Below are 23,542 nucleotides of genomic sequence, written 5' to 3'. Positions count from 1 at the left end.
GATGCATTCATGCTAATAATAATATAAACACTCACTGAACCACTATGGAGTTACTTATGAAAATGTACCAGGATTTCACTAGAAACTATATTATTTTTGTGGAAATGTTGTAGATTCATGTTGAGTAATCTATTAGGGCAGTGAGGAAGTATACATTATTTTTATTAAATCTATGGCAGTTGTGTTTATATTTTGTATATCTGTGTGGCAGAGGGCGGGGCCGGGTCGTGATCCTACGCACCCGGTCCCGTATTAGGCTAAATATGCCTCCGTGAGGGTTAAGGCTGACTTCAGGGGACCGTGCGGGTGAGAGATCGTTTACGGAGGCATAATTAGCCTAATACGGGACCGGGTGTGTAGGATAACGACCCGGCCCCGCCTCCACCCTGTCACAATCTGCTACCATTTTTCATAACAAAAACCATTGATTGTCTTCATATCTATCTATGTATCCAGCACATTTAGAAAGTATTCAGACCCCTTCACATTAAAAATTTCACATTAATCTACACTCCATATCCTATAATGACAAAGCATAAACCATATTTTTGATAACTTTGCAAATGTAGTAAATAGAAAAAACTGAAATAGCACATTGACATTTGATAATAAGTATTCAGACCCTTAACTCAGTACTTAGTTGAAGCACCTTTGGCAGCGATTACAGACTCAAGTCTTTTTGGGTATTATGCAACAAGCTTTGCACACCTGGATTTGAGGATTTTCTGTCATTCTTCTCTGCAGATTCTCTCAATCTCTGTCAGGTTGGATGGGGAACATCAGTGGACAGCCATTTTCAGGTCTCTCCAGGGATGTTCGTTTGGGATGAAATCAGGGCTCTGGCTAGGCCATTCAAGGACATTCACAGAGTTGTCCATAAGCCACTCTTGCGTTGTCTTTGCTGTGTGTGCTCTCTGGAGCTCAACCAGAGTGACAATTGGGTTCTTGGTTACCTCTCACCAAAGCCGTTCTCCCCGATTGCTCAGTTTGGCTGGGTTGCCAGCTCAAGGAAGAGTCCTGATTGTTCCAAACTTCTTCCATTTAAGAGTTATGGAGGCCACTGTGGTCTAGGGAACCTTCAATGCTGCTGAATCATTTTTGTAGCCTTGACCAGATCTGTGCCTCGATATAATCCTGTCTCTGAGCTCTGCAGGCAGTTACTTTGACCTCATGGCTTGGTTTTTGCTCTGATATGAATTTTTGGCAGCGAGATCTTATATAGACAGGTGTGTCCCTTTCCAAATTCTGTCCAATCAATTTAATATGCCACAGTTGGACTTCAATCAAAGTTAAGAAACATCTCAAATATGACCCAGATAAATGGGATTCACCTGCGCTAAATTTCAAGTGTCATAGCAAAGGGTCTAAATACTAAAGTTAATGTGATATTCCAGTTTTTTCTTTTTAATAAATTTGCAAAGTTATCAAAAATCTGTTTTTTGCTTTGTCGTTTGTGTGAAAAAAATCAAGGGGTCTGAATATTTTCTGAAAACACAGTGTATGTATATATATATATATATATATATACAGTATATATTATGACAGTGGTGGCTAATAACAATAACAAATTACCACAAGGTTACTGTTCTAACAATAAGTGTAGTAACAATGGTAAATTGGTGGAGACCATGATGTTACCATGGTAAAATTATGCATCTGAGACAATATATTTAGATCATTTGTTACATCAGGTCTAACTGTATGGACTATGTGGCAGCAGTTATATAGAGGCCTCACTTTCTCTATGGAGTCCAGAGTTTCAGTATATTTCTCCTCCGTCTGTTTAATTTCCATCAGACAGCAGCTCCTGATATCCGTCTCAGCCTGTTTCTGCAATTACAACAGCAAAAGATTGGGAGAGACTCTATCAGCAAAGTGTAGTACGCATTGTATGAGTTAAAAATGTATCTAGAGTAAACTTTTTGTGTGTGTGTGTGTGTGTGTGAGTAAAGCGAGGCATTTGAATTGCAGGAACGGGTTAGTTCACCTGTGGTGCTACCAGCTCAACCTTCATCAAGTCTTCATAAACCTCTCCACCTTCATCATCATCATACACGCAGTCGTAAAGATCTTCCTCATCTTCAACGCCATTCTCACTGTGACACAAACATCAAACGTCAATATTCACAACTATGTTTATTCAGTGGCCAGACCAGACAAGAGTGGTTTTCCAGAAGTTCTTGCTTTGGTACACAGACTTGTTTGATGTGATTCAGAAAGTACAGCCAGATGCTTTTGGACCAAACTAAACAACAGATGGAACAGAAAGTTGGAACAGAAAGACAGCTGACACGACAACATGATGTGTTAAAAAACTTGACATATCTGATATACTAAAGAAAAACACCTCTTCTCAAAATTGCTGGGGCTTTTAAAACAATGTTTTCCCTTGTCTGAGTAACACATACGGTATAATTATCATGGCAGCAAAACCAAGAGCCAAACTTATAGCTGAGTCAGGATTTAAATCCCTCAGATATCTTCTCCAGATAGAGAGAAAAGGGGGACCATATATATAGAGAGAGAGAGACCGAGATGATCTCTTTTCCTAACCATGTAAGTATTGAATCTATTAAATTACAAGAGTCATTGACAAATAAAGTTGTCTGAGGTGATAAAAATGAGGAAAATCTAGTTTTAAACACGTGTTGAGTTTGTTGGCTTAGGTAATTGTCTTTGAGTGTACACAGACCTTATTAGTTCCACAGGTCAAAACATTCAACACACTGTGGACATGGTTCATTATTTTGCATTAGGGCTGAAACGATTAGTCGACGTTATCGACATCATCGAAAATAAACAAATCGCCGTTTTAAAAATAAAATCTAAAACTCATTACAATTACTTTAGGATCTATACTGCAGAAGAAAAAAATGGTTATTGGAGAAATATTTTTAAATATCTAAAAATCCTTAAAACAAGATACATTTACCTGAGAAGCCGCATATAAGATATTTAGACTTGCTTTTAGAGCAAATATCTTGAATATGAGTATATTTTGTCTTTACTACACTGGTAGAAGTATAAACAAGTGGAAAACACACTGGGCCGAGACACATTGGGACAGATCAGGTGAGTACTGGCCATCAGGAGAACCGAGGGGTCCGTGGGTCGGCAACGAAACGGGCCGTGATAAGCTTAAATGAGCCGCCGCGTTATGCAGAACGGACCACAAAACGGCGCCGCGAAATGCAGAAAAGGACAGCAGTATATGGCCTCCAGTATTTGGACAGCAAGCCAAAGATGCTTACCACTTCAACACAAAATACATTAATATACGAACTACTGAAATGATTAATCAATGCAATAATATTAATAGCCGAATAACCTGAATAGTCGAATAATCGTTCTAATAATCATTAGACTAGTCGATTATCAAAAATAATCATTAGTTGCAGCCCAATTTTGCATTGTGCACATACTGTAAATCTGTTTATTCTAGGTATTTTTGACCAATCTTTTCTGCTTCACTTCAGTATGTCTTTCATTCATGAACTCATTTTTTTGCATTAATCTATTAAGTGAACAAATCGTTCTCATTAATTTCCTTTGATTCATTTTTAAATACATTTTTAGCAAATTAGTTGAATCAATGATTCAGTGATTCACTCATTACACATAATTCCTATATGTCGCCACCTACCAGCTGTCATGTAATCTGCAGAAATGATTACTAAACACATCAGTGAATGAATATAAACAAATCTCTTTGGTAAATGGATTGTATCTTCTAACTTTTTAAAAATGTATCACTATAAGTTCTGGGATACATTATTTTATTTAATTTTTCTCCATTTGGTAGCACATTTGCTGAATATTCCTATTATTATGAAAAAAATGTGGAACACAGTGATATGTCCTGATACGTGTTTGTAACATAGACTGTAAAAAAAGATGGACGACGCCCCTTCGCTCTTTTCCATTGGTGAGAACTGAAGCCGCCAGTGTCCCGATATGGCGCAGACATCTTGGGACTTGAGTCTGCACAGTTGCGATTTCGGGACCAGACCTGCGCAATAGTGAGCAGGAAGTAAAGCCGCAAAATCAATTTTTTGAAAACAAACACTTGAAATGACATCAACGTGATAGAAAACTACAGTAAATTACAGAAACTATCTTTGGAAAACAAATCGTTCTCATTGTAATTTAAGTGTAATTTAATTGTTTAGTTGGTCTCACGTCCCGTTGAATAACATGGGGAGGCGGGGTTTATGACCTATACTAGGACCAGTCACCGGGGGGCAATCGAGACATTTTGGCTTCACTTTGGGGGCTTGTGCGGCACGCTTGGTTTGTAACAGGTTCAGTTTCACCGAGAGACAGGAAATGTCTCTATTTTCACAATAACCTGTGCTGTTTGACATACATTTCAATGGGAAACCGCTTAATAAAATCCAGTTGTCATATAAGAACAAAAACATAGCCCATATATTTGATTAAAGATAGTCCTAAGTCCAGTTTAATGACCGATAGGAAATACTGATTGCCATACTTATTAATTCCCTTGTCACTGGCAGGTGTGGCAAAAAGTTAATTTTGGACCTTTTGCACAAATGAGTCAACTGTTAACCTACAGTAAGAGCAAACATTTATAAAATGAATGTGGATAGCATAGCTCAGGTAATTTACTCTTGAAATAATTCGATGAGAAATATTACACTTCAAAGTAAGTGTAATATTAGTAAGAGTAAAATATATCTTACTGCAAAGTAAGATATTTCAAGCCTTTATTTGATATAATTTTGATGATTATGGCTTACAGCTTATGAAAACCCCAAATTCAGAATCTCAGAAAATTAGAATATTACATGAAATCAATAAAAAAAAAAGGATTTTAAATACAGAAATGTCAGCCCTCTGAAAAGTATAATCATGCATATGTACTCAGTACTTGGTTTGGGCCCCTTTTGCATTAATTACTGCCTCAATGCGGCGTGGCATGAATGCTATCAGCCTGTGGCACTGCTGAGGTGTTATGGAAGACCAAGATGCTTCAATAGCGGCCTTCAGCTCTTCTGCATTGTTTGGTCTCATGTCTCTCATCTTTCTCTTGGCAATGCCCCATAGATTCTCTATGGGGTTCAGGTCAAGCGAGTTTGCTGGCCAATCAAGCACAGTAATACCATGGTCATTGAACCAGGTTTTGGTACTTTTGGCAGTGTGGGCAGGTGCCAAGTCCTGCTGGAAAATGAAGTCAGCATCTCCATAAAGCTTGTCTGCTGAAGGAAGCATGAAGTGCTCTAAAATGTCCCGGTAGACGGCTGCGTTGACTCTGGACTTGATAAAGCACAGTGGACCAACACCAGCCGATGACATGGCTCCCCAAACCAACACAGACTGTGGAAACTTCACACTGGACTTCAAGCATCTTGGATTGTGTGCCTCTCCATTCTTCGTCCAGACTCTGGGACCTTAGTTTCCAAATGAGATGCAAAATTTGCTCTCATCAGAAAAGAGGACTTTGGACCACTGAGCAACAGACCAGTTCTTTTTTCTTTAGCCCAGGTAAGACGTTTGACATTTGAAGCCCATGTCCAGGACCCGTCTGTGTGTGGTGGCTCTTGATGCAGTAACTCCAGCCTCAGTCCACTCCTTGTGAAGCTCCCCACACATTTGAATGGCCTTTTCCTGACAATCCTCTCCAGGCTACGGTCATCCCTGCTGCTTGTGCACCTTTTTCTTCCACACTTTTCCCTTCCACTTAACTTTCTATTAATGTGCTTTGATACAGCACTTTGAGAACATCCAACTTCTTTTGCAATTACCTTTTCAGGCTTTCCCTCCTTGTGGAGGGTGTCAATGATGGTTTTCTGCACAACTGTCAGGTCAGCAGTCTTCCCCATGATTGTGAATTCAACTGAACCAGACTGAGAGACCATTTAAAGGCTCAGGAACCCTTTGCAGGTGTTTTGGATTAATTAGCTGATTAGAGTGTGACACTTTGAGCCTACAATACTGAACCTTTTCACAATATTCTAATTTTCTGAGATTCTGAATTTGGGGTTTTCATAAGCTGTAAGCCATAATCATCAAAATTATATCAAATAAAGGCTTGAAATATCTTACTTTGCTTGTAATGAGTCTATATAATATATTAGTTTCACCTTTTAAGTTGAATTACTGAAATTAATGAACTTTTGCACGATATTCTAATTTTTCGAGTTTCACCTGTAAAAGTAAAAATTTAATAAAACTGAAAATGAAAGAGGACATTTAGAGTAAAAAAGACAAATAAATATTGATCTGTTTCTAATCCACATCTATCATTTGGCTTTAGAAGGTATGGATTAAACCATTGGAGTAATATGGATTACTTTTACGCGATTATTGGAGCTTCATAGGTCTGATCACCACACACTTAAATTGTAAGGACAAACAGGCTGAAATATTCTTCTAAAAATCTTTGTGTATGTTCTGCATAAGAAAGAAAGTCATACACATCTGTGATGGCATGAGTGTGAGTAAATGATGAGAGAATTTTATTTTTTGGGTGAACTTTCACTTTAATCTCATTAATATCTTGGAGAAACAACTGTTATAAAAAAAGAGATCTCATTGGTGAAATTTCTTTCTTATGGGTGATTTTGTACATTCAGGTCAGTTTTCTTTTATTGGTGGTGATGTAGCAGTCGTGATATCATTTCACAATGTAATTCAGCTACAACACCACCACATAAACTCACATTTACAATATGCATGCAAACATGACAGACTCACGAAGAGCAGGAGTGAGTGGTTTACAGTACGTTTGTCAGAATCTAGTGCACACTTCCTAGATCAAACGAGTGAAACAGTTTTGGACCATTCTTGTGAGGTATGTCAAAATCAAACAGTACTGCTGGGATGTCAATGGTCCTGTAATACACACATATACAGATGTGTTTGTTTTTGTCCCATGTCCGCAAGAGGGAGAATCCCTATAATACGTGGCAGAACAGGAAACAAGAGGACTGAGACCGAAGGCAAAATCTGACAGCCTATGTCTTAACAGGTTACCTTAGCAGTTGTAGAGCAGGCCAAGCAGTATCCTGAGAAAATGACCTTAGGTATGAGAATTTGTGCTATCAACCTACACGAGGACAGTAGGTGTTTGGCAAACATTATGCCAACCTGAGTTGAACTGAAGTTTAAAGGGATAGTTCACCAAAAATGAAAATTCTCTCATCATTTACTCACCGGCATGACTTTCTTTCTTCTAATGAACACAACAATTTTTAAAAGAATATCTCAGCTCTTTAGGTCCTCACAATGCAAGTGAATGAGTACCACAATTTTGAAGCTCCAAAATGAACATAAACACAGCATAAATGTAATCCATATGATTCCAGTGGTTAAATCTATATCTTCAGAAGTTATATTATAGGTATGGGTGGGATACAGGTCAATTTTTAAGTAATTTTTTACAAAAACATCTTCTCCCTACCCAGTAGGTGGCGATATGAAGGAAGAGTGAAAATCATGAAATCAAAAGAAGAAGACTTTGAAAGTGAAAGTGGAGATTTATAGCAAAAAAACACTTAAATATGTATCTGTTTTTCACCCACACCAATCATATCTCTTCTGGAGATATGGATTGAACTGCTTAACGAGTCATATGGATTATTTTTATGCCGCCCTTTATGTCCTAGATACCCATTCACTTGCATTGTATGGACCTACAGAGCTGTGATATTCTTTTTAAAATCTTTGTTTGTGTTCAGCAGAAGGAAGAAAGTCATACACATCTGGGATAGCATTAGGGTGAGAAAATGATGAGAGAATTTTCATTTTTGGGTGAACTATCACTGTAAAATATAGTCTTGATTCTACAGTGGACAGGAATATACTGGATGTAAAATAAAACAAAAGACGTACTCTATCAGATCCTCAAGATGGTTATAAATGTCTTCATCTTCAACACTTTCTTCTGTTGGAAATGGCCTAAAAGATAGAAAGAGAGAGAGAGAGAGAGAGAGAGAGAGAGAGAGAGAGAGAGAGAGAGAGAGAGAGAGAGAGAGAGAACGTGTTTTCCATGCTCTTAAAATTGTTATTCTTATTATTTCGCTTATTAGTTTTTTTAAACATACCTTATTCCAGTTTGCTGTGCAACATGTGTATGTGAGAGTTTGGACAATGTGTCCATAACCTGAGAGGGAAAAACAGAAAAAAAAAGATTTATATAATTAATGAACCATTCTTGTGTACTCACAATTTACCCTATTTACTTTCTAAACACCCATAAACACATTCCAATTTATTCCTTATTTATAAAATGAAATACCAAAATTTTTTATACATTTTTTATAATTTAATATATTGTTTCACTTCGAAATATATCACATTATGGAAGTAAAAATAGCTTCAAGGGCCATTTCATGTTGACTTTATAGTTCCTCAGCAATATCACAGAAAACTAAGAGGTAACACATTATAATAACTTTCATTAAAACACTTTAATAAACATTATATAAACATTACATAATTTTCACAGATCAGTAAGTCATGCACATTCCAATATGAATGAAACTAGTTTAAAAGTTTAATAAAATGTTTAACCTTTTGAATGTGCATTTGTCTAACTATTTAACCATTAAGGATTACATAATGAAAAAGTGTTTGTTAATGTTATTAAAGAAAGTCTTTATAAAGTTTTACATTTACAGACTTAAAATCTTACAATTATATGCAAGGTAGAAATAACAAACAGCATTGCAGTGAAAGTATATACCAGCAGGGTTCAGTGTGCATCAACAAAAGCAGCATGTTACAATGCTTTTTGAATATTAGCCTCCGATACTTAAACAATGTAATAGTATAAATCATATTTATGCTACACTATGACCAAGAGCTGCCATGAGTGCTGGATATTCATAGTTAATGACTAGCTCTTCATTTAATTCGGTTCAACGCATTAAGAGCAGATTTCACAGCAAAGTAAAGATACCATAATGCACATGTATAACACAGGTGTTGTTCACATGCAAACAAACAAACATATAGTCAGAAAAATATAGTAATGGATAGATGTAAACTGTATTTTAGCAGTACCAAATAATGCTGTATATAACTGCTCACTACCAGTAAGGTGTATATGTTTATAATGTTTACACTGCCTAATTTATAAAGTTAATACTTCATTACGTTAAAGCATGGCAGGGTTGCTCCGATACCAACATTTTGGCTTCGGTACGATACCAGCCCTGGTACCTCGGTATCGATACTACTCCATACTTGGGAAACAAATTAAAAAAGAAAGACATTTCTTTTATTAAATTACATTACTTGACTAAAATAACTGCATATTGTCTGACTGATACAAATATGCCTTTTCTTTTTCATTTTTTCTGGATTCCTTGTTAAATTTTTTAATTAAATGTTATGATCAAATTGTGTTTAATCAAATACATACTGTACAAATTTAATCAAATTAAAATATAATAATGTTCAACAATATAGAGCCAATAATAATATTTCAACAGTAATATGCTGATATTCAGTGCACTTGCTTTTGTGATATTGCTTACCAATAATAATATAACCGTTTAATATGATATTATTGTTATTATGAGTATTAGTGTGACTACTAATATTTGTTGTCGTAATGTCTTCAATTTCATCCAGTTGAATAGAGCTCTTATTTCAGTGGGACTTTTATTTTGAAAAACCTTTGAAGTTCTTCCTGTATGTGAAGGGTTCGTTTGCGAGATGAAATCTCTGAGCTGCAATGGTGAAAACAGTCATTTGATAGTTCACAGCCGATTATACACTAAACACACTGCTCTGCGGCTCTGCAGATGGATACCTATTGGACACACTGCATATAAATAAAGCATTAGTAGTGTGTTTTGCGATTGTGTGTGTGTGTGAAGGAGATGACAGAGCAGGACGGAGCCTTTCATTCGTCCTGTGGTGCACATGTGACTGTATATTATTTTATTAAATGACATCCTTCTGCTGTTTAATGATCACATTTGGCCATATCTGGACTTCTTTTATTATTTTCAAATGGCCTTTGATTTAATCTCAGAACTCTCACATTACATTACATTTTGATAATGGAAGCATACTTTAATATGGTAACGTAATTAACAACATGGTGATATCATACCATTTAAACAGTTTTGGTATTGCGATATTTCGTTAGTATGGTATACCGCGCAACTCTAAAGCATGGGCAAATATCTATCATATATCCACTATTGTGTAAATACTGTCTTATTGAGTCCAGTTTATTCTTTGCATTTGAATGTTGAAGCTGTTGTAATTTGCTGCTAGGCAGATATAGCTGCATGTCAATTGTCTTATTAGATGTCTTAGATGTGTTTAAAATGATGCATTCTTTCCTAAGGAAAACTAATTTAGTTTTTGTCCATTGCTCTGCAAAAATGGTAATAAACCTGATTTTGACTTTGACAAGTAATAGCACTGTTAAAGTCACCACATAATATTAAAACAAAAAAGCAACATTTGCATGATTTTTTATTTTGCATAACTTTCAGCTGTATTTGTGGAAACTTCCATACATACACATGAGTGTTTTGAGCACTTTAGCACATTGTGCCTGGAGAAAATGTATTCAGAAATCAATTGTGATCACACCAGCTCGACAGAACTCTGCTGCCTGCATGCCAACTGAATTGCATTATGAACACAGAGCACAGACAGAGTCAAGTGTGCAACCATCAATCTCTGCACACATTTCTCATCGTTTTGCTGAAAGAGAGAGTTACTCATCTTGTCTTTCCAAATTCTGTTTTCAGAAAGTGTAGTAGAATCTGATCCAATGTAATTGACGTTTATATGTAACTAGCCTGACATGATGGAGCAACATCATTTAATCATAATGTATCTCCATGGCTGGAGATGGAGAGGATCAGTCAATATTATCTTTTATAAATCTGTGTGTCTTTCTGGTGAATCCTTGATGTAAAATTTAGCTTAGGGCCCCCATATTATGGCCTGATTCAGTGTATGTGTTTTCATGTGGAAGATGCCATTTTTAGAGAGTTTGCTTATCTGCAATACATTGCTGACACATTTGGATCAGCATTTAGTTAATGTTTTAAACATATGCAAATACACTCTTTTAACAATGTTTTTAGATGTTTGTGCACAAATGTAAGTGATTTGCATCCACTGGTTTCTTTTAAAAGCAACTTTGCTGTTCTGTTGTAAAAGAGCATAATTAACCTAATATAAATAATGTTGGGCATGTCTCTGTTTTGTAATGTGTTATGTTGCATTTGAAAAAAACACCACGCTACTGTAACACTTTTAAAATGGAAAGTACATGAATTGCATCTGTTTTGAAAATATGGGCTTGTCATTGTAACGTTCCACGTGTTTGGAAGCAAGCAGGCTGTAGATTTATAAAGATAACGGAGTGTTAAAGTGGTCGCATTTAATAGATGTAGACATATCAGTGCATATAGAACACACACACACACTTGCGTGCAAACAGGGAATTATGTTACAGTTAATAGAGATGAACAGTATGTCTGGTTTCCTGCTCAGGCGAAGGGCTGTACATTACAGCTCAAAAAAAGTGAGAAAAAATCTTAAAGACATCAGTGTCCATTCTATTCACTGTATAACTTGCAAAACAGAACAGGATGACAAGAAATTTGGTGCAAACTAGGCAACTACTTTCACTATCACGAGGTAACAAAGCCTCAGTCTTGTCATTGCAAAACAAATACGTATTAAAGCATCTTTCAGCATGACACAAAATTCAAACCTTTGAGGTATGCTAGAGCAGTAGTTCTCAACTTGTGGGTCACGGGTTCTGAAAGAGTTGCGGACAGCAGGGAAAAAACAATGCTAAATGCAAATAATAAAATGCAACTAACAATATCATCATGCATAGATGGGATAGCAAAATGAATAGGCCGATCAATTTTTAAAGGTGAGAAGAAAACGCTTCCCATTTCTTTTCTTTTTTTGTTGATGTCAAAGGTTGTGTGTCCAAGAAACTCTATTTCTATTTTGGTATTTTGGCATAAGTCATTTGGTATAAGCTAGATAAATAAGGCAGTTGCTCTCATCCTCGAAAAACTATTTGTTTTGTGAATCATTGGCTACCGAGATCACGAAAGCATAAAAATTCAGAATATTTTTGAGACAAACATTTTCCCATTCAGGTTGTCATGTTAAAAATGTTGCATAGTGTTGGATCTATGCAGTTCATGATAATATGAATAAATTGTAATGTTTTTTGTTAACTTTTTGGAACTGTGTGTTGGGTTGCCAATACAATATCTGGATCCTGAAGTAAAACCAGTTGATATCCACTGTGCTAAGGAAAATTTCATGAGCGCCTGATGCTGCTACATTTAGAAAAGGGAAGGTGTGCTGAGAGTGAAGACAGACAGACCATCACAATGGAGCAACTGGATAAAGATTTCCAAAACACAGAGAGAAAACCCCCTTTTTCTAAAGAATCTAATTTCATCCATCCATGCTTGCATAAGAGGGTGAAAAAGAGGAAAAGGAGGAAATAGAGGAATAGGTGGTGCTGAAGCGTTCTTCAAAAGACTCCCAATAAATCCAGAAAGAGTCAGTCTGTTCTATGATCCTCTAACCCTTAAAAGTGGATCCATAACCACAGTCTGTTTCCTGAGAATTACTATTACAGTGGGAATTTTCTTTCTCTCTACAAAGGGTTGTGCTCTCCATTTCTTGTAAAAGTGTACAGAACTGAAAGTGAACAGGTTAGTGGATGCAGACTTACTGAAATGACAGCATTAAGATTTCAGTTTTACTGTAAAGTGTGCTCAGTAAGTCTGTATAAGTCTACTCCGTATTCTAAAAGGATATTGCATCCTTTCTCCTGTTCATAGCTAAATTTACAACAAAAACAGACAAATTTTCAGACAAAAGGGTTTCAGAAAAATTCTACAATTCAAATTAAATTAAGACATGATTTGTTTCAGAACAACTGATTTTTCATTGTATAATTATTTCATAATAAAACATATAAAAAGTCATTTATACAATTAACTCTAAAATGATTATTATTATTATTTATAATAATAATAATAAAATAATGACTATTATAATAATAATCAATAAATTATTATTATTACAAGAATTTGTAAATGAATCCTTAGGTTATTAATTTGTTAGTAGTAGTTTTAGTATTCGTAAAATTAATATTAATAATACATTATAATTACATTATTTTATTATTATAAATATTATTATTTTCAAAAAGGCAGTTGAATCATTATTAATTTACACAACATCAGGCAGTATGAACACAAGCTATAGAAAACGTATTCATAATTCTCACAATGACAAATGTGCCAGATTTGCTGACATCAGCTTAACTAAGTGGGCTTGAAGAACAAACGGATTAACCCAGACCAGTGGACCGCATTTACAGCAGTCGAAAGATAACAACAGGCTGATGGATAAAATGTACAGGTATATTTCAACTCCACCTGATAAAATCTAGTCCATATTAGCCACAGCTAATTCTGATAGCTAACTATCCCCATTTAATTTCCCATCTATCATCAAGCTGTGAGGGGATGCTTTCTGTATCTGTATCTGTACTCAATATGTCCCCTGTCTCCAATACTGGGCTGGATGATAAGCTAATCAGACCGTCCTTTTGTGACATCAGCAGTCCAAACACAAGGTCATCGGCAAGATCAAATACACACGTACACACACAAATACAAACCAGCTCATACACTCGACACTCATTTAATATGCAAATCAGGAGTAAAACTTGGACTTATGGCTATGCAAAGCCTATCCAAACAAATACTACATATGAACATATGAAGCATCCATACGTGGGCATTCAAAAACAGAAGATGCTTCACTAATTGTAGTCCTTTCCTATTCTCAGTTTCACAGTCTAACTTGGACGGTCGTCAGAAAAAACACACCATGTGGGATAGAAACTCTAACACATGAAGAACCAAAGTGTGACACTGTTACAAAAATTATTTTGTAGGCCTGTAAATGTTTGCTAACAACATTTCATTGCTATAAATAAAATACTAGAAAGCAAAAACTGAAAGATTTGTTTCATGCAAACATGTAGATCTTTTATCAGAATGAATGTCTGTGCATAATATATGCAGGCAAACATGTACTGTACTAAGAACTATATTAGTATTTATAGTTCTTAGTAACTTTCGTATATATAGCTTCTACTTCAAAACAAAGAGCCACGGTTCTGTCATCTTGCACTTTAGCAGCAGAAAACGAGCCCTTCATAACTCCAGATGCACTGTTTATTTAGAGACTGCTGTGTAGTTTAATATGGTTACTCATTTATACATCATACATTTGCATGCTGTATTCGTGGACATACTGACACAACCAGCATCCAGCAAAGAAATCCATGTTTTTGACTGTCGGTGATGTTCTTTATTTCAATTCGATTTCACAAATGTTTAGTTGATGCATAACTTGTCCCATTTTATGTTAAAATGAACATTGATGTGGTATATAAGGAAAGTGTATATCTAAGGTCCCATTACCTTTTCTTTTCACATTTCACAATTTGTTATAAATTTATTACATTTAACTTTTTGGCCTTCACCAATTTACTTTTGAGTATGGCTGCTGTGTGTATTTTCCATTTAACTATTAGCCCCTAAGAAACCCTAAGAAAAAAAACAAAACAAATTTAGACTAAATAGTTTTCCAAACAAGTGATGTCCACATATGTGTACAGCGAGACTAAGTTGTGAAATTTTAAATAATACCAAATTATACATTTTTTGTATTATGTTTCCAGGAGTGATGGTTATTCATGTTTTTGAGACATTGGCGACATTACATCAGAAATTAGCATAATTAATTCTAAATCATAGTAATTGCCAGCATCATCAAATCACTGCCAACCATGTTAAAATAAAATTTTGCATGAAACATTTTGAATCTATGTACTAATTATACATTTTCCCATGTCTACCAAACATGTTGAGCCGTCACCTGCAGCCTGAAACTGAACTTTTGACCGGATGTTAAGAGCGAATAAACTTGGCTGCATAGGAAAGCTATAGGATGCTCCCTAATTAGGGAATGACTTAACCTCTGAAGTGCTGTCTGTCTGCACTGGTCTCAGAACAGTTTGAAATGCACCTTATTTTCATCCTCTGAAAGCAATATTTTCCAGCTTTTATATATATATTTATTTAATGCCATAACTCTATTTAACAGCCATTTCATAACTGTTTGCATATCATGTAAACCAAGGGCCACAGAGATACTCAGTGTTCATAAATATTTAAAACTAGCTTCATAATACATCATATCAACTTGATTGTGAACAGTGGTGGTGTTTCTCCTTGTATAAAAAGCTTTTGTATTGTCTGCAGCAGTGAGACATATTTTCTCTGTTAATATAACACTGAGATTTACACTGTATTGTAATTTTACACTCACTAAGATTGAATGGAATGTTTAATTATGAGCCTCAATCAGATCCCACAGCAGCCTTTGTGGTCTATTTCTATGTCTTGGTGTAAAAGCAAAATAGTACAGTCTTATAGACTCGACTGAGGGAATATTATGGCAAGAAATCTGGCTTACTATTATATTTTATAATATAACCTCTTTGCAGGTTTCTTGAAAGCATATTCCTGAGGTTTTCCTGACCTTTTTCCTGACCTCAATCAGTAATTATAAATCACTGGAGCATAATATAATATAAGAGGACACCTGATTGGCATTGGTATGGAAGCTGTTTAATGGGTCCCATGACTCTCAAGGTGATCCCGAACATTACAATTAAATGAATATTCATAAAGGTTAATTACTTCTTTTTTTTTCTTTTCATTTTTATGCTGATTAAAAATGAATCTTGCTCATCTGTGCTCCCATGGATGTACCATAATTAAATCAGAGCACATATACAGTATTGCCTTCATAAATAAAACCACAGCAATGAAATTATTGCTAATTTCCATTTCCGTGTTCCCCAATCCATCTGCTAATGCAAAGTGAAAGCTGATAACTCTTACAGATGGTTTAGCCTGAAGATGGGTCTTAAATCATTGGCACTAGCAGCTAGTGTATAAGGATCTCTGATGATTGAAGGTCAACAGTTGAGTCTTTTGCATCTTTAATGCACTTTGTTCACTTACGTACACTCTCGCTGCGGAACTGTAATCACAGTTCACAAGACTATCTAAACGTTGCCTTTCAATTCCTAAAAACCTCTTTCCTTTTCAATTAAAACAATGTGATCTAATGGAATGATAAAGTAGCAATAAAATTAATGGAATACAAACACTAAGATTTAGATTGCCAATGCTGCTGCTACAATTCACTACAACTAGCCTAATTAATAATTAAAACGTCACTGTGTAATTCTTCATGAGGCATTTAGAATGTATTTAACTTCGTAATGTATTTTCTAATGATACAGAATATGACTATATTAGGCTATATTAGACTAGATATAGTCCATTAGAATTAGTTTGGACTGTGAAATCTTATGATATTTTGGCTAATATTATTTTGCCTAGGCCCACATGGGCTCAGTTGCAGCAGCAGAAAAGAGAAGTCGTTTCAAAGGTGGAGACAGTTATGATCTTTTAATGTAAGATAATGAAAACAAACATTTTTATCTTTATAGTAACATGCACTGATGAATCATCAGAGCATATGCAGGTTAATTCCAAAGCAATACAAAAAAATAAACTTAAAATCTCAGGAGGATGACATTTATTTTCCGGCCTTTACAACTTTGCACAGTTTTTGGCCTGTACATCATAAACTCTATGCTTACAGTTTTCAAACTGGGTGGCAAGAGGCGTGGAGAATGCTGTTAAATTCACCATGTAAAATCAAAAGATAAATAAATAAAAAAATAAAAATTGTGAAGATAACTTAAAATCAATAAACCACAGACAGGTTTAATAGACCGTAGCTCTATGGCATTATAATACTGTTAAATAACAAGAGCACATGCATGTAATGTGAGAGCGCATCCGTGTACTGGTTGTGCAAGCGCAAAATTTCCTTTCGCACAAAACTGGGCACGCACTCACAAATATATACTGATTTGTAATTAAATCTCCCTGCTCTCACAGACTGCGTGTTCACATATAAAACGTGTCCTGTGCACTTGTGAATCTATTTTAACATCTTATTACATGGCTCTATGCACTATGAGCAGTCAGACTTTACTTACAAAATAAACACCAACAGAACTCAGACACGAACCTGAGGTGGCTTTTAGCTGTTCAGCGATTTCTTTCTTCTCAAATTATATAATTTCAATGCAATTCAATATTTTATGTGTATGTATATTTGGCTTAATAGCCATGTAATTAGCAGGATAACTTAGAGTCAGCTGTTTATATCGCAAAATAAACCATGACAGGGTGATCAGGATCTTGTTGTATCACCCTGAAGGGGTACGTAAATGGACATGAAACATTGATAACGGTTTATTTTACCCCTTACTATACATTTGAAGTCAGACTTTTACATACACCTTAGCCAAGTACATTTAAACTCAGTTTTTCACAATTCCTGACATTTAATTGTAGAGAACATTCCCTGTCTTAGGTCAGTTAGGATCACTACTTTATTTTAAGAATGTGACATTTCTGAATAATGGTAGAGAGAATTATTTATTTCAGCTTTTATTTCTTTCATCACATTCCCAGAGGATCAGAAGTTTATACACTTTGTTAGTATTTAGTCGCATTGCCTTTAAATTGATTAACTTGGGTCAGACTTTTTAGTCCAGAAAATTCTCACAATAATTAGCTGGAATTTCAGCCCATTCCTCCAGACAGAACTGGTGTAACTGAGTCAGGTTTGTAGGCCTCCTTGCTCACACACGCATTTTCAGTTCTGGCGACAAATTTACTATCGGATTGAGGACAGGGCTTTGTGACGGCCACTCCAATACCTTGACTTTGTTGTCCTTAAGCCATTTTGCCACAAATTTTGAGGTATGCTTGGGGTCAATGTCCATTTGGAAGACCCATTTGTGACCGAGCTGATGTCTTGAGAAGTTGCTTCAATACATATATATATACAATATTCCTTCCTCATGATGTCATATATTTTGTGAAGTGCACCAGTCCCTCCTGCAGCAAAGAACACCCACAATATGATGCTGCCACCCCCATGCTTTACGTTTGGGACGATGATTATGGCCAAACAGTTCAAATGTAGTTTCATTAGACCAATGGACATTTCTCAAAAAAGTAAGATCTTTGTCTCCATGTGCACTTGCAAACTGTAGTCTGGCTTTTTTTATAGCAGTTTTGAAGCAGTAGCTTCTTCCTTGCTGAGCAGCCTTTCAGGATATGTTGATATAGGACTCAAATTACTGTTTATATAGATACTTGTCTACCTGTTTCCTCCAAATCTTCACAAGGTTCTTTGCTGTTGCTATGGGATTGATTTACACTTTTCGCACCAAATTACGTACATCTCTAGGAGACAGAATGCATCTCCATCCTGAGTGGTATGATGTCTGCGTGGTCTCTTGGGGTTAATACTTGCATACTCTTGTTTGTATAGATAAGCACTGTACCTTCAGGTGTTTGGAAATTGCTCCCAAGGTGTCACAGTCACATGTTTCCAAGGAAACTTATTTTGAAGTAGTTTTCGTCCTTTGTCTTCTGTTTCACCTGGACTACGTTCCCAGAATGCACTGCCCTCATCACTGCCATCTGTTCCTCATCATCGTCACCTCTTGTGTATAAATACCCACAAGTTTAGTTCCATCATTGTCAGTTCTTGTTCGTTGTTAGTTGTTACATTGTTTATGTTAACCCAAATGACTGTCTAGTTTTGTATCCATAAGTCATTGTCTTATGTGTAGCCTCGCCTTCTTTTCATTGTAAATTAAAGGACTGCTGCACTTTCATCCCGCTCTCTCACCACGTCAATACTACATGTGACAGAAGAACTGACCAAAACTAAATGGATCTACCATCTGCAGCAAGCTTCCTCCTCCTCGAGCAAGGGGACCGTCCGGTTGAAGATCATTTCTGTGAGTTTCTCAACCTGGTTTATTAAGTGCACTATGAAGACCGCTATCTGGTGATTTACTTTAGAGCCGGTCTGAATAGCACTAAAGCAACTGATGCCTCAGGCGGATCCTCACTGGATGCCGTCTGACTACGTCAAGGTGACTCTGCATCTCTGTGGCTCACCCTTCACTGTGGGAAGGGAGGATGAGGCCAATTGCTCTAAGCCTTCTATGGCTCTTTGATCCAAGACTTCCATAGCCTTCCACGACTCCTTGCTCCAAGCTTTTCAGAACCCCTGTCTCGAAGGTAACTCATCTCCATGCATTCCCCATAAATTAATTATTTAGTTTTTTTTTTGCTGACTGTCTCCAAGCTCCAGTGGTCGATTCCCCGGCGCAATCTGCGGCAGCAACTACAGAGGTGACATTTCCACCGTACGCTGGTTTTTATGGCAGGAACCTCAGCCATAACCAACGCCCACGCCTGCCACAGTTAATGAGCCAGTTCCCATGCTCACCACGGTTAATGAGCCAGTGCCCATGCCTGCTATAGTTAACGAGCCAGTGCCCATGCCAGCTACGGTTAACTAGCCAGTGCCCATGCCTGCCATGGTTATCGAGCCAGTGTCCATGCCTGCTACGGTTAACGAGCCAGTGCCCATGCCTGCCATGATTAATGTCCCAGAGCCAATGCCTGTAGCCTCGACTGTCCCAGATTCAATGCATGTAGCCTCGACCATTCACGTAACAATGCTCCCAGCTGTCCGGGAAAGGAGGAGAAGGAAAGGGACACCTTCTCCCCAGTCTCTGTCTGTACTCACGACCACAGAGGTCGTTCCCCAGTCTCTGCCCATGCTCACGACCACGAAGGCCGTTCCCCAGTCTCTGCCCATGCTCACGACCATGGAGGTTAATCCCCAATCTTTACCTGTGCTCTCGTCCACGGGAGTCAGTTCCCACTCATCCATAGCTCTTAGTCTCAAGCCTTCCACGGCTCTTAGTCCCGAGCCTTCCTCGGCCTCGCCCCTCCCACAGCTCCACTTTCCATGGCTTCGTCCCTCGAGCCTCTCACGACTCCGCCTTCCATGGCTTCGCCCCTTGAGCCTCCCATGGCTCCGCCTTCCAAGGCTTCGCCCCTCAAGCCTCCCATGGCAACAGCTTCCATAGCTTCACCCGTAGAGCCCCTCACGGCTCTGCATTCCATGACTTTGTCCCTCAAGCTTCTCACAACTCTGCCTTCCATGGCTTCGCCCCTCGAGCCTCCCACGGCTCCGCTATCCAAGGCTTCACCCCTCGAGCCTCCCATGGCTCCGCCTTCCATGTCTTCGCCCCTCGAGCCCCTCACGGCTCCACCTTCCATGGCTTTGCCTCTCGAGATTCTTAAGGCTCCGTCTTCCAAGGATTGGCCCCTCGAGCCTCTCACAGCCCTGCCTTCCACGGCTCCCCTCTCAGAGTTTTGTCACAGTCACCATTATACCAAGGACTCTTATTTTGAAGTAGTTTTCGTTCCGTCTTCTGTTTCCCCTGGACTATGTTTCCCAGAATGCACTTCCCTTATCACTGCCATCTGTTACCCATCATTGTCACCTGTTCTTCATTATGTCATCAGCCTTCTTGTATATAAATATCGACTAATTTAGTTCCATTATTGTTCTTGTTCTTGTTGGTTACATTGTTTTTTTAACCCAATCGACTGTCTAGTTTTGTATCCATTGTCTTCTGTGTATCCTCGCCTTCTTGTCATTGTCAATTAAAAGATTGCTGCACTTTGATCCCTCTCTCTCACCTCGTCAATACTTCATGAAACACAAGGATGAACCAAACTTATGGAGGTCCACAATTTTTTTTCTGAGGTCTTGGCTGATTTCTTTAGATTTTCCCATTATGTCAAGCAAAGAGGCACTGAGTTTGAAAGTAGATGTCCTAAACGACTTGACAAACTAAAGTTAGCTCATATTAAATCTATGGCGTGATTAAAAAACTAGTTTTAATGACATCAACCTAAGTGTATGCAAACTTAATAATATTTTTAGGAAATGCAGCATAATACATGGTTAAAATCATATTGTAAGAATGATACTCTGATGCTTGCTGACAATGTAAGAGATGTGAGCAAATTAAATGGCATACAGTATAAACCGTCAACTAAGAACATATGTTGTGACTCATGTCTTCTTATGACTTTCACCTCAGTGGAAAAAATAGCTGTACAAGTTTATCTAGGATGCATAAAGGAGTCTAGTAAATTTTGTCAGAGGGGGGCTTTATTGTTTAAGACTTTGAAAACTCCTGCTCTACGCCAATTTTATAGAAGATGAAAAAACAGCACCACAAAAACAGAGAGAGTGTGTGTGTGCATGAACATGTAGAAATTCATCTACAAGGCCTGAGCAAGATTTTGCTGGAAACCCTATTTCTCATTCTAAAACTGATCAGAGCCAGGTGGAACGGACTCAAGAGAAAACAGCTGTTATCATGACCTACATAATGACAACACCACAGTTTTAGTAGAGAGCTGTATTAATTTGTACTTATGGTAATGCAAATCGAATTTAAACAGTAAATTGTAACAGACAGAATCCTGTAGTTATAAAAACACAGTGTTGACATTGGAAGCTACAGAGTATGTGTTGCGATGCAGGATTGAGGTTGTCTACACTGAAAGTGTCGAAGCAGAATGTCATTTCAGTATGTTTTCAAACACAGACAAATGAGCTGTAAGCTTGAGTCTACACTCAGCAACATTAAATGCAACTATATATATAAAAATTATTCAGAGGGCTATCGTTGACTGCCGTGGCTTCAAGATCATCAACAGAGCTGACTGGACTGAGGTAATTTCAACTCACAACTTCTTAAGCAAAAATGTATAGTGAACATGATTACATGTTTGTTATTAACTTATTATAGTAATTGTATCGCTAAGAATATGTTTGTATTTATGATGGTTTTGTGTCATAATTTCATTTAATCATCTAATCTGTCAAATCAACACAACAGACAGTGGGCATTCTGCCACCACTTACTGTGCATGTGTGCTGATATTTTTGTAAACAAGAGGATTGGTCTATAGACCTTATTCACAGTAGTGCCATGTTTGATTTTAATGGGAATGGAAATGAGGCTTTGATGCATAGACTTACCATCTCTTCAATGGCATGCATGGTGTAAATCTGTAAAAAGCTTCAATATCCCATCTGATTTTCATGTTGTCTGGAGTTTTTTTGTCAACTAAGTGTCTTCGAAAAGAGATTTTTTTTTCAATGTTTTGTACACAGAATGATGCAAAAACACTTTAAACTGCTGTTCATGTCATCGAAGAGACTGTACGTCTATCTCGCACAGCCTCTGTGTCATTGTCATTAAAAATCAAAGATGCTGTGAATAAGGTCTAGCATGTGCTGAATAACATTTATATTTTGTTTCTTGGCAGATACCTTTATCAAATACTTTAACAGGTAGTTAAAGGGCAATTCATTTAAAAATGTAATTTCTGTCATCACCCTTGAGTCTGAATGAGTTTTTCTTTGCAGGGAACAAAAAAAGAGATGTTGAGCAAAACGTTTTAGTCTCAGTCTCAATTCACTGTCACTGTGTCTTGTTTTTCATTCAATGTAAGTGAGATTGTACGTGTGGCGTGAGAGCGTGAGAACAGTGTCAATTGCGTTGGCAGCCCTAGATCTAGAGAGATGGAGATGAGAGATATAACAGGTGTAACTCTGCAGCTGAGTAGTTCTGTTAGCTTTACAATTATTGTCAAAGGTAGTGTAAAATAAGGAAGTGCCAAGATTTGAAAGGTGTCAAAAGAACGCTCCAACCTTGCACACTTGCAATTTGTAGCGTTGATCGCTTTGTCGATTATAAACAGTGTCAGTGTTAGAGACGCAAATTAACGCCGTTTGCATTTCGGATTAACATGTTTGTTGGTTTATACACGTGGAACATTGTAAGTTCAGTATTCCCTGCACGCACTCACACTAAACTCAAGCGTCAGCTGCTAAATGACAGATGCACGAGAGAGAGAGAGAGAGAGATGATTTTGACTCACAGATTGTGCAGATTTAAGCGTCTCCTCTATTCACCCCACAAAATTTAAGACCTCAACAAATTAAATTTAAGACTTGTAATTTATTTAAGATATTTAAGACTTTTCATGGCCTTAAATTTTTTAAAGTATATTTAAGACTTTTTAAGGTCCCGCGGATACCCTGTAAATGTTTTATGCTACAACCCCCCAAATGTTCAAGCCATATCTACGCCCTTGATTGAGTCAAAACCCTCTTAGAAAGTGTGTTACTGAAACAAGAGCTCCAACTTGTCTCTTAAAGTCTGTCGACATTCTTATCACAGCAATATGAACATGATGGAAACTTGGAAGCACAGCATTTCCTCAATCCTAACTGAAACAGCTCTCCAATTCCTCAACCGTGGAGGAAGCACAAAGCCTCTCCCACGCGCATACTGCCCACACAACCCGGAGGATTAGTCCTCCTGTGCCCTGCCAGGCAGCATCCTTCAACAAAAATAAGAAAGTTATTTTAAATATGCGGAGCATGTGGAATTTTAAGTGAATGATAAGTGATGACAAGATGGAATCAA

General features: G+C 37.2%; 1 protein-coding gene across 1 annotated transcript in view; it reads right to left on the bottom strand.

Moving 5' to 3' along the window:
- Window positions 1-23,542, bottom strand: part of LOC127634342 (guanine nucleotide exchange factor VAV3-like) — a 107,093-nt gene that overhangs the window by 52,596 nt on the left and 30,955 nt on the right. The window contains exons 3-6 of the mRNA XM_052113854.1: window positions 8,067-8,125; window positions 7,855-7,920; window positions 1,988-2,096; window positions 1,738-1,830 (exon numbers count right to left, since the gene is read on the bottom strand). Of these exons, the coding sequence (XP_051969814.1) occupies window positions 1,738-1,830; window positions 1,988-2,096; window positions 7,855-7,920; window positions 8,067-8,125 (327 nt within the window). The remainder of the gene's footprint in view (window positions 1-1,737; window positions 1,831-1,987; window positions 2,097-7,854; window positions 7,921-8,066; window positions 8,126-23,542) is intronic.

The sequence above is a fragment of the Xyrauchen texanus genome, chromosome 41, assembly GCF_025860055.1.
Source record: "Xyrauchen texanus isolate HMW12.3.18 chromosome 41, RBS_HiC_50CHRs, whole genome shotgun sequence".
Taxonomy (NCBI): Eukaryota; Metazoa; Chordata; class Actinopteri; order Cypriniformes; family Catostomidae; genus Xyrauchen; species Xyrauchen texanus.
Note: the sequence above shows the minus strand (reverse complement) of the source record. Positions and strands in the feature narration are given on the sequence as shown.